General features: G+C 35.3%; 1 protein-coding gene across 1 annotated transcript; it reads right to left on the bottom strand.

Annotated features, from left to right (window-relative positions):
- Window positions 1-7,826: 7,826 nt before the first annotated feature.
- Window positions 7,827-12,206, bottom strand: LOC137828852 (phenylalanine ammonia-lyase class 2). The gene is made up of 2 exons (XM_068635590.1): window positions 11,454-12,206; window positions 7,827-9,752 (listed from the first exon to the last, which is right to left on the bottom strand). The coding sequence occupies exons 1-2, from the start codon at window positions 11,840-11,842 to the stop codon at window positions 8,003-8,005; spliced, it is 2,139 nt and encodes a 712-aa protein (XP_068491691.1). The 5' UTR covers window positions 11,843-12,206; the 3' UTR covers window positions 7,827-8,002.
- Between the last annotated feature and the right edge of the window lie 602 nt (window positions 12,207-12,808).

The following is a 12,808-nucleotide window of genomic DNA, read 5'->3' as shown; positions in this document are numbered from 1 at the left end:
AACCTTTCAGCAGAACAAAAATAAATCTATTCTTTTACAGAGAAACAGATTTATTTTTGTGCTGTATCATGATTTTTGAGAAAACTCTAAAAAGCTTTTTGTAAAACATTTGATCACTTCATGTGCTTGATCTTACCACCTTAATTAGGCATCTAGGATAGGTCATGTAGCAAAAGGCAGCCTTAAACACACACTAGCCTAAATACAAGATCATCTAAAACACTTTACAATCTTCAAAGCAAACTAGCTATTTTCTACATCAAACACACACTAAGACTAGGTAGAGAAGAAGCTTCATCCATCTTCAACACTTTATAGGTGTCATTGAGACCCATAAGAAATTGCATTAAATGGTTTTCTTACTTCTCGTCATTGTGTGCTTTCATTTGATTACAAGGTGAGGGTGAGCGATTAGTGTCTAACTCGTCCCAAAGGCTCTTAATTTTTATGTAATATGATGAAACAAACATTGTACCTTGAGTAATTGTGGCAATGAATTTTTGTATCTGCAAAAATTGCATGAGTCATTGAATTGCTCCACGTTGGGTAGTTTGAGCCATTCAATTTCTCTGGGACAAGTAGGTGTCTGGGTTGATTTGAATGATGTACGTAGTATGGATTTGATGTATCCGTAATTGCGTCTTTTTTTGGAGTTTTTGGCAGACATGGTTGTCGAAGAAAAAAAAGGCGAAAGAAAATTTTGTAGAGTCACCAGAAACGGTGCTCTAATACCATATTAAATTATTATGGTAAAGATATTTCTGTATATTCATTCAACGTATGCATAGTGTTTATATACAATCAGATTGGAGAGATATGCTCCATATAATTTGCTACTCCATATGTTATGCCTATCTATCAACAATTACACCAAACTATTGTCTTATTTACATTGATACACTTTCTATATACATCTATATGAAAAATATAATAATTCCAATAAATCTTTCCCTTGTGGTTCACAAGACTCTTCTTATTTTTTTAGAGAGGTATTCAAATTTACCCTTTCCCATTCTTCTATTAATAACATTTTCTCTTATTGAACACAAATGATCAATACTTCATTAATATACCACTTATCCTTATGTGTGTTGTAAGAAACTTTGAAGAGAATGCATTGATGAGGAAAGGTGCACAAAATATAGTATACCAAGAAAGAATCAACATGGTAACCTCCAAAGCATTCAGTTGAGCCACAATATCCCTTATGTTCATAGGCATTCCTCTAATTTCAATAAGCTTCATAGATTTATCAAAAGTAGTGATTTCTCATCTATAACCTTCAATAAATCCTTTGACATTATCATGTTGGTCAATAGTGTTAGAATTGATGGCTTAAACAACAGGGGGTGAATTGATTTTGAAAGATTTTCACAAGTATTGAAAGTAGAGTGAAAGGCAATGAAGAATTAATCAATGGAAAATTTGTCCAGCCAAAAATGAAACTGATTTTAAGCTTGATGCAGAAATTCAATCACAGATTACAACTTACACAACCACAAAGTGGTGACTTTGAATCCCACAAAGCCTACTCACCCTCTTTGCAACCACACACCACTCCAAGAATGTTGATCTTGGTCCCCTAAAAAACAAACAACACTTCTTGGCAACACCAGTACATAAATACAATTATTAAGAAGGAAGGGAATAGAAAATACCTCGGTAAATCACAAGATCAAAGATCAGAATACAAGACTCAATCCTCTTCCACACTTGAGATGATCCAAAGATCTTTCAAAACTTCAAAACTATTTTTGATTTATCTCTTTTACTTAGTTAATGCATAGGAGCGTAAAACCACCTTTTTATCTTTCAATCAAATGGTTAAAATAGTTACAACAAAAGCCCAAAAGCAGTTGGAATCATTTAAAACAGAAAAACCATCTAACAACATTTTGTTAAAGTTTTCAGCAAAACAGTCGGTTGATTTTCGAAATAACCGATTGAATGTTATTTGACAGCATTCAAAAATCACTAAGTGTCAAATAACTTGTTGTTTCAAAATTTTAACTTGTTAAAATTTGTTTGACAACAAAGGCAAAGTCAAAGCTTTAAAATCCACTAAGTGTCAAAACAACCTGTTGATTCAAAATTTCAACCTGTTGAAATTTCACTTCATTTTAGAAAAATCATCTTTTCAAAATGTTAAAGATTCAATTGAGCTTTGATCAACTTAAAGAGTGAATTAACAAGTTTCAAACAACTAGACACACACGTACAACAACAACAAGGTCTTCAAGCTTTCCATTAGGATTTGGAGACATTAAAGCATCTTGTTCAACAATTTCCCCCTATTTGATGAAGATAAATCCTTGGTTTGCTTGTGTTGTGCTTGTGATGTTCTGTTTGAATTTGTTAGTACCTGCAAAACATAATATGTGCATGTACCAGAAGTAATCATATTCATATATCATTAGCACCACAAAACCAGTTTTCACTATGTGATTCTCATAAGGAAAACCAGCAAAATCAGTGTGAAAACTAGTGAAAACAAGGTGCAAAATCAGAGTTATGCAGTAGCTAACTAAATCATATAAACCCAGTTTTAAAGTAGATATGTAGCAGATACATATCAACATACAAACCATATAATTCTCCCCCTATTTGTCTTCACAAATAGAATAGAAGAAGGGTTAAAACTGAATGAAGAAAACCAGAATACCAATGTATGTAGCAGGACCATTGCAGCAACAAACCTGTGATACCGTATCAGAATTGCAACTGAAATCTGTAGTGTATCAGAGTTATGACAACAATAGAATAAACCATAAAATCAATGTGTGTAGCAGCAGAACAGAGCAGTTTTCAACACACCATAAGAGTGCAAAATTACAACACACAAACCACCAATTTTCCCTTTCTTTCTAGCAGTTCTCCTTTTCATTCACAATCTCCAAGCAAGGTGAATACTTCCAATGTAATCACATTCAAAAATATCATCAACCCCATGACCACCAATGTAATTGTCATTCATAAAAAGCTTTGAATTTCAAGGAAAACAAAGAATACATCTCTTTATTATCTAATTCAGAGGCATAGTAAATGCATTTTGACCCCCAAAGGGTTTTGAAAGAAAAGAAACAACTGTAACCATGTATAAGAAATCATAACAGCTTTGTTCAAATGTGTCAGAGGTAAAACAATCAATTGTTTCGTGAAAACAATCGGTTGTTTTTCTGAGACAACAAGAAAATGTTATTTTTCAAAGCAAATCATCTTTCAAAGTGATGGGAAATGCATAATGAAATACATTCATACCTTTGCATTACCTCAAACATGTTTAGAATTTCATTTGGTCTTATGAAGCCAAAAGCATAGGATGAACATATACAACTTACTTTACATAGGTCATGAATTTTGACTTGTCAAGAATTTGAGTAAGGTGTATGCTCTTGAACCATAAGCATCACTTTGATTATTCTTCATCATAGCACCTGTACTTGAAAGGTCCTGCAACACAGAATTGATGCATATACAAAGCAAGTATAGCAGCAAGATAACAAGACACACAAATTGGTTTTCTGCATATACAACACTAGTAGAAAAACCAGAAAAAGTGAAGTGTTCAAGTGCTTTCAAGTGCAGAATAGCAACAATATAATTCACAATTTTAAAGCTATCCATACAACCAAATCAAGCATAAACTTCTCCCCCTATTTGATCTACAAATAGACAATGAGAAGGGTTGTACAAAGCATAAATCAGAATGATAACACAGTAGTCCAGTAGTACAAACAATTTTGACATTTCAAGAATAGAACATGTCATAGAGCTTTCAAGAAAACAAGTGGATATAATCTTTTACTATCATACTCTAAGGCATACTCAATGTATATTTGTCCAAAAGCAAGATTTGAAAAAGAGAAATAGGTTTAACCATGCATAAGCAAACATGACAACATTATACAAAGGTGCTAAAGGAAAAACAATCAGTTGTTTCGAAAAACAATCGGTTGTTTTACTATGACAACAAAAAGAACATTTTTCATAACCAAAAACTACCTTTTAAATTGATGAAAATGTATTATGCAATTTGTTCATACCTTTGCACATAGAACTCCAATAGATTCACCCAAAAAAGAAGACTTTGAGATGTTCGTATGGTCACAAGGCACACTTGCATAAATTGAGAAATGAAAACACACATACTCTTTATTCTTGAAGTTTCTCTTTTGCCCAACCACTATGCATGAGCCAAGGATGTCTCTTGACATTCAAAGAACCCTGCAAGACATATACAATTGAAAAATGTAGGTACAAAGATTGACTTTACTCTTGATATTCTTCCCTTTAGCAGTCATTCTTCAAGCCCAAAAGTGATTCTTGGCTGTCAAGAATACCTACAAGAAAATATTAAAAAGCAAGATTTGGTCCCCTTATAAATTTGGGTCCAATGAAGTTAGTAGGAGCCTTAGGAATCTTAGAAACCTTAGGAACCCATTTCAAAATACCTTTAGGAACAGGAAACCTCCTTACTCTGCAGAATCTAACAGTATGACCCTTTTTCATGCAGTAAAAGCAAGTTTTAACCGGTTGTTTCGACAAAACAACAGGTTGTTTTTCAAATAAACTTGAAAAAGGTTTTGAAACAAATATGTTCTTGTTGTTTAGATTAAACCCCAACCCAGCCTTGCCAAAAACACATTATTGAGAATCAATAACAGATTCAAGATTGGATTGGCCTTTGGAAAACTTGTCCATGATTTTTAAAAGGTAGTGGACTTTCTTTTCAAGTGATTCACAATTTTCACAAAAGCTAGAATCACACTTGCAAGAAGAGTTTTTGTAAATCATTTCCAAACTTCCAAAGTCTTGACTCGATTTTCCAACCAGTTGTTTAAACCTTTGAACCAATTTTTCTAAAGGGTCAACCTATTAGCTTCTTCATGAGTCTCATTGAAGGCCTCAAGAAGTTGGCAATAATTTTCAACATTAATGGAAAAGCTTGAACTTACACTGCTTGATTCAGATTCTTCCTTTACCATGAAACAAAGATTGGCTTCCTCGTCATCCTTTGATGAAAAACTTGAAGATGAAACATCATTGTATGCTCTTCTTGATTTTCCTTTCTTCTTATACTTCTTGTAACTCCCTTTCTCTTTGCTCACATTGCTTGGACATTCAACCTTAATGTGTCCCTGTTTACCACATCCAAAACAAGTGCAGTTTGTAGAATTAAATTCATTAACCTTCTTGGTATTGTACCTGTTTGAGGGCTGGTTTTTTTCCTTGCCGTTCTTCACATCAATTGTGCCTTCATGGAAATCCTCAAGGATGTCCACATCTCCTTTGCAAAAGCACATTTTGAGACTCTGAAAAACTCATTGGAATTTAAGGCAGAAGAGATTATATTTTTAGCAATGCAATCATATTGAGCCTTTTTAGTTTCACTCTCAGTCCATTGGGACCAAGGTTTCTTAATGAAAACATTATCTTTTTCATTTTTAGGAACAAAAGGGCCATTTACAATAGCATCCCAGATTCCTCTATCAATTGATTCAACACAGATTTTCATTCTAACCTTCCATAATTGATAATCCAGTCCATAAAACAGAGGTGGTCGGTTTATTGAAGCACCCTCCCCAAAGGGTAATTTTTCAGCCATTTTAAAAAAGGTTTAGGATCAAAATTTGAATAACTTTCAAGAACCTTGCTCTTAATGTCAATTGTTAGAACTGATGGCTTAAACAAAAGGGGGTGAATTCTTTTTGAAAGATTTTCGCAAGTATTGAAGGTAGAGTGAAAGGCAATGAAGAATTAATCAATGGAAAATTTGTCCAGCAAAATATGAAACTGATTTTGAGCTTGATGCAGAAATTCAACCTGTTGTTTTACGAAATAACCGGTTGTTTTTATCAACATTTTTATCAAAACAAATTTAAAGCAATTTAAAGAGTGTAAGGATAGAGAGATTCACACAAAATGTTTATACTGGTTCACACAACACCTAAGCTACATCCAATCTCATAAACCACTGAGAATCCACTATGTAATCAATCACAGATTACAACTTACACAACCGCAAAGAGGTGATTTTGAATCCCACAAAGCCTACTCACCCTCTTTGCAATCACACACCACTCCAAGAATGTTGATCTTGATCCCCTTAAGAACACACAACACTTCTTGGCAACACCAATACAAAATTACAATTATTAAGAAGGAAGGGAATAGAAAATACCTCGGTAAATCACAAGATCAAAGATCAGAATACAAGACCCAATCCTATTCCACACTTGAGATGATCCAAAGATCTTTCAAAACTTCAAAACTGTTTTTGATTTATCTCTTTTACTTAGTTAATGCATAGGAGCGTAAAACCACCTTTTTATCTTTCAATCAAATGGTTAAAACAGTTACAACAAAAGCCCAAAAGCAGTTGGAATCATTTAAAACAGAAAAACCACCTAACATCATTATGTTAAGGTTTTAAGCAAAACAGTCGGTTGATTTTCGAAATAACCGATTGAATGTTATTTGACAGCATGCAAAAATCATCAAGTGTCAAATAACCTGTTGTTTCGAAATTTTAACTTGTTAAAATTTGTTTGACGACAAAGGCAAAGACAAAGCTTTAAAATCTACTAAGTGTCAAAACAACCTGTTGATTCGAAATTTCAACCTGTTGATTCGAAATTTCAACCTGTTGAAATTTCGCTTCCTTTTAAAAAAAAACCATCTTTTCAAAATGTTAAAGATTCAATTGAGCTTGGATCAACTTAAGGAGTGAATTAACAAGTTTCAAACAACTAGACACACACACAACAACAACAAGATCTTCAAGCTTTCCATTAGGATTTGGAAACATAAAGCATCTTGTTCAACAAATAGAACCTCCAATTCCAATAGAAACGTGGTCTTTATGAACATTATAGAGAGATGATTTGACATTTCCCATGTTTCATAAAGATAAATTGTATCTTGAGTGATGGTCTTAATAATAGGCAGTAATTCTTCTTTTTTTTTATAGCATAATAAATATCCATCCAGTCCAAATGAAGAAGAATTTTTTCCTTCCATAAACCGTAAACTATAGGGAATAACACATTCAAATCATTAGTGTTAATCACTAAACCAAACATTTTCCCTTGTTTATAATGACATCTAAAGGTATAAAGTTTAATGTGTGCCAATGGCGTATAAACAACAAAACGATGAATCATGCATTTTTAAGTTGTCTTCTACCTTAAAACGAGTCAGTTTGATCCTATCTACAACTTGCAAACTCGAAAATAAAACTCAATTGTTTTAGCATGATTTAAACAGCAAAAAAATATCATTTTAATTACAGAAAAACATTATCCTCTTTCTCCTCAATTTAAAAGACAACTACAACAAAAACAAGGTAGAGGATTAACAATACTTTTCATACCAAATGATAGTATAATGATATAAACATGATGAAAGAATACAGAAACGCGCATTCAGATCATACAAATGCAGAAGCTAAAAAAGAACAAACATACTCCGATTTTTGCTCTTGCTAGGTGCTTTTAGTTTATAAACATTTGCTCTCTATATACAATGGTGTTGTATGCCTAGGAGAGCACACTCATTGTTTGGAAACGAAGAGCACACATCCAATTTATAGAGCGCCAAAATATTTTCCTATTGACGGTGCAGTGCAACTGCGTTCAACGGTTATATGTAACAAATTATGAATTATGTTTATAATAAAAAAGAAGGTATTAGAAGTTTTCCATTTGTTTAGGAAAACTATAATTACAAAAATGTAAAACCTCTTCCAAAGTTGATCCAGAAAAAGAATTATTCGTGAGAAAACATCCTTCACATGGAAGGCATGTATTAACAGTTGCACTCAAAGCTATGGCAAACAAATGGAATTCTATTACAATATGAATTACACGTTCCTTGACATCAAGGAAGCCTGAAAAGTTGTATGTGGATTGATTTGCCACAGGCTTACAGACAAACCAAATTCTTATCAACACAAATACGTATATAGAAAGAAACCACTCTCCAATAAACATAAAATGACGAACTAACAAATTGGAAGAGGAGCACCATTCCACTCTCCAAGGCATTCCAAGAGAGGATCAATGATTTTTCCTTGGCACATAGCACTGAACACTTTGTCACACTCTTCACCCGGTGAGATCACCTTTTCACCAGTCAGCAACGATGTCCCTAACTCCTCTCTCACAAACTTGTACAAGGGGTAAGATCTACAATCCTTGATCTTGTTGGGAATTGCACATTGGTCGTTCTCATATGCAAGTCTTGCACCTTCCACTTCCTTAGGCAAGAGGGTCTTCAACTCCTCCTCAAATGATGCAATCTTTTGGAAGATTGACGTGTTCAAGTTTTTCTCGTTCTCTCCATTGGCCAATGCATAGTCCACAAGCACTTGCCTTAGTTTTTGCATCAAGGGGTATGTGCCACTGCAAGGGTCGTCAATGTAGGCAAATGTGTACTCCCTTTCAACAACTTTCAACAAGTCTTTCTCACAAAATCTTGAAGGGTGGAGTTCTCCATTGACACCTGTGGTGAGAGTCCTCTTGGCAACCTGGCTCACAACATTCTTCACAGTGTTCTTCAAATTCTCCTCCAAATGCCTCAAGTCAATGGCCTGGCAAAGTGCAACGAGGAAAGTTGAAGACATTAACTTGAGGATCTCAATAGCCTCATTGGTTTTCCTAGATGAAATCAATCCCAAAGAGTTCACATCTTGGTTGTGTTGCTCGGCGCTTTGGACATGGCTGGTTACGGGGTTAGCCAAATATTGGAGTTCAGAGCAGTAAGATGCCATGGCAATTTCAGCTCCCTTGAAACCATAATCCAAGCTGGGGTTTCTGCTGGCAGTGAGATTAGAAGGCAACCCATTATTGTAATAGTCATTGACAAGCTCAGAGAATTGAGCAAACATGAGTTTTCCAATTGAAGCAATAGCCAAACGGGTGTTATCCATGGAGACTCCAATTGGAGTTCCTTGGAAGTTACCACCATGCAAGGCCTTGTTCCTAGACACATCAATCAAAGGGTTGTCATTGACTGAGTTGATCTCCCTCTCAATTGACTTGGTAGAAAACCTGATCACTTCAATTTGAGGACCAAGCCATTGGGGTGAAGTTCTAAGGGCATAGCGATCTTGTTTGGGTTTCTGCAAAGGATCAATCTCATGCAACTTCTTAGCAGCTTTGATGTAAGAGCTTCCATCCAAAATGTGCTCCATAATAGCAGCAGCCTCAATCTGGCCAGGGTGGTGCTTTAGCTTATGAGTCAAATGATCAGTGAACTCGGGCTTTCCTTGCATCACTTCAGCAAAAATTGCTGAAATAACTTCAGACAAGACGGCAAGGATGTTTGCTTCAAAGAGAACAATAGAGGCCAAGCCAGAGCCAACAGCCGTTCCATTCACAAGGGCAAGACCTTCCTTAGGTTGCAACTCAAAGAACTCAGAACCAATGTTGGCCAATTCAAAGGCTTCCTTAGCATTCAGAATCTCTCCAGAGGGACCAACAGCCTTGGAGTTTGGCCTACCAGTTAGCAAACCGGCAATGTATGACAAAGGTACAAGATCACCAGATGCTGTAATTGTACCCCTTAGTGGCAAACATGGAGTAATGTTGTTGTTCAAAAGCTTGGTGATGGCCTCCAAAATTTCAAATCTAATTCCTGAGTACCCTTGGAGAAGAGTGTTCACTCTCACAAGCATAGCTGCTCTAGTTGCAGTGTGGGGTAGGGTGCAGTTGGACTCTGTACCATTGCCAAATATCCCAGCATTCAAAAACCTGAAAGAAGAACAAAAAAAAAGATTAAGAATTATGAACTTTTTTATAAATTAATAAAAGATATGATGTAGTTGGGTGGGGAATTAGGTGAGGACATCAACATACAAAACCAAGAAAAGACATAATTCTTTTGGAACAGACACCATGATAAAATAGGGGAAAAACGAAAAATAAATAATTGACATTATTAGTGTGCTGATGTCATAAAAAAATACAAAAAATTAAAAAATTGAATTGATTGGGTGTAATAAATTAGGACAAAAAATAAATTAGAAAATTGAGAAGCTAAGAAGTCAAAGATGGAGTGTTAGGACTTGGAAAGGTTGGAGGGCTTGGCAGTCTCACCAACCTCGCGCACGTGCGTCGTGTTATCATTTAATGAGTTAACTCGCCACTCGGCCGTTTCGACTCAATAGGATCTCGAGTCCAGATCAGGGTAGTATCCGATTCAGACAATACAACTCTCTTTGAATGCCAGCACGTGTTCTTTTAATTTACCACCCAACAAATTATTAAAACCGCGTTTATTATTTGTTCACCAAATATATTTTAAAATAGCTCAGAAATTATCATAAATATTATTATAGATACACATAATTATTATTATAATATATTTTTATATCAATTATTTGTCTGAAGAGTTTTTATTTTTTATAAAAAATTTATCTAAAATTGTATGAAGGTTTGAACAGTTGTTCCAGAAACTTTTCAAAATTCTTACTATATTAGGAAAAAAAACATATATAACTAGAATTAAAAGTAAAAATAAATATAGCATACTAAACTAATTTTTTTTAGTATAAGAAACAACTCTCTCTAATAAAAGAAAATATTACCAAATTTCCTGTGTTAGGTGAGCCAACTTATCCACCTCTTTTCTCAACTATGAGAAACAATGAATAATATTTCATTTAAATTCGTTAATTAGGTGGTGAATATTTTAGGTAGCCGAGCAACAATAATTTACTTAAGAGAAATGAAAGCAGTAATAAAATAAAGTATAAGACGCATGGTGGGCAATAGAAAATGATGAATGGGCAACAGAAACAGAAAAATAACAACGGAATAATAATATATAAGGGAATAAAAGAAGAATAATAAAAAAACGTTCATATAATATTAATTAGATCGTCCATCTTTAATTATTTCTCATAATGAAAGAGGGTGTGGGATGGGTACAAGGCAAAGAGGGAAGAAAAGTTCAGAGAAAGTAGAAAAAACAAATTTTACTATTAGTATATATTATATATTAAACACAACATCCTTCAATTTTTTTCACACATTTCTTATTTTTCAAACATTACAACAAACGATGTTAAAACAATCTTGTTGTGAAATTAATTTATGTAAAATAATATGTTTTTTTTTTCATTTTATGATACATGATCATGCAATTTTCCTTCACGATGCTGCACTACAGTTACAGGTTCGATAGAACCATACAAGAAAGAGATGTTACTAGTGAAATAAGTTTTAACATCATTCGTAAGATCGCAAGACAAGAAAAAAACAAATTTAATATGTAATACACAAATTGTTGTGTTTATATATATACATGTCATGTTGAAAGATGTGGTAGAAAATATGCTATTTTCTTGCGTTGATTCACGAGGTGCAACACCAGTTGCAGATGAGCATGTGTAATAATGTAATGCATACAGAAAGAGAGAGAGAGAGAGAGATTTTGTAGATTATAGTGACCTGATAAGCTCCTTCTGCAAGGCGCCACCTTGTTTGGTACGGCGGTGGGAGGTTGCACCGAACCCGGTGGTGACACCGTAACTGTCAGTCCCCTTGTCCATGCTCTCCATCACCCAGTCACTGCTGGCCTTGACGCAGGCCCTGGCGGACTCCGCCAGCTCCACCTTGAGACCCTGGTCGTGCGCCGCAGTGGCCGCTACCTGAGCGATGGTGAGCGTCTGACCGCCGAGGCGCACCGCGGGCTTGCGGTACTCGGCGACCATGCGCTTGACCTCGTCGAGGTGACTGCCCGAGAGCGCCTCCGCCGCAGCGGCCCAGTTGAGCGGGTCCCCCGCGGCATTGGCGGCAGTGACGCAGAAAGCGTCTTTTCCATTGGGCGTTGCGTCCATGTGAGTTAGTGGCGCGTTTGGGTAGGTGAGTGGGGAAGCAGATTTAAATGAAGGAATGAGGAGACGGAGAGAGGAAAAGTAGTGCGTAATGTGGTGAATGATTAGCCTTGTTCATGAAGGGGTTATATATAACGGAGAGTGTTAGGGCCGAAGCAAATCTGGAGCGTTGGTGTCTGGTAGGTGGGTATAAAGGGTGGTAACGATGCACAAGGGGAAGTGAAGGGGGTTGGTGGAGAAATAATGACAAGCGTTGGATTACCAGCCTGCATCAGCGGCTCTCATTGCGCGACGTGGCATTTTTTCTCCCCTTCTCTGGGTGCGATGTCACCTTGTGGACTAGAACCTAACTTCTCTGTACTTCCCTACCAACACAGGACGTGGAATAGAAGATAGACGTATAAATCAATCAATTAATTAATTAATTGATTAATTAATAAATGTTACCCAACTACGAAATTAAATTCCTAATCCTTACATTTTCTGGTTCCTTTTAACAAAGATTTCAACGTACATATTATCTTTTCTAGGTATATATATATATATATATATATATATATATATATATATATAAGAAGAACAAAAGGGCAAGGAATCGCAACCAATCATTCATCTTTTGTCTTCTTCTCACTAAAAAAAAACATAGTTAAAGTGAACTATGATTCCTGGGAATTGGCTTCTAAAACTGGTTAAATAGGGTTAGAAAGATAAAAATAAATAAATAAATGTGTTTCTTTAGCATTTGTTTTAGTAATTACTTAGAAGAAAGGACACGGATTTACAGATAACAAGAAAGAAATGAAAAGAAAAAGTGTGATAATAGAAAAAAAAATGGAGCAAGAAAACGACAGGGCCGCCATGCCAGAGTGTGGGGGAGGTAGAGAAATTAAGATGCAGCTAGTATTTATGGCAGGTGTTACTATTTAGAAAAGTAAGTTTAAGATTCAACTACAACTTCGGCTAGGGTTT

This window comes from Phaseolus vulgaris, chromosome 7, assembly GCF_000499845.2.
Source record: "Phaseolus vulgaris cultivar G19833 chromosome 7, P. vulgaris v2.0, whole genome shotgun sequence".
NCBI classification, from domain to species: domain Eukaryota; kingdom Viridiplantae; phylum Streptophyta; class Magnoliopsida; order Fabales; family Fabaceae; genus Phaseolus; species Phaseolus vulgaris.
Note: the sequence above shows the minus strand (reverse complement) of the source record. Positions and strands in the feature narration are given on the sequence as shown.

Bases quoted from the DNA above. Each gene is read 5' to 3' on its own strand.
- LOC137828852 (XM_068635590.1), bottom strand. From the start codon at position 11,842: ATGGACGCAACGCCCAATGGAAAAGACGCTTTCTGCGTCACTGCCGCC. The intron at 9,753-11,453 runs GTCACTATAATC...TTCTTCTTTCAG, and splicing joins TTGCAGAAGGAGCTTATCAG to GTTTTTGAATGCTGGGATAT.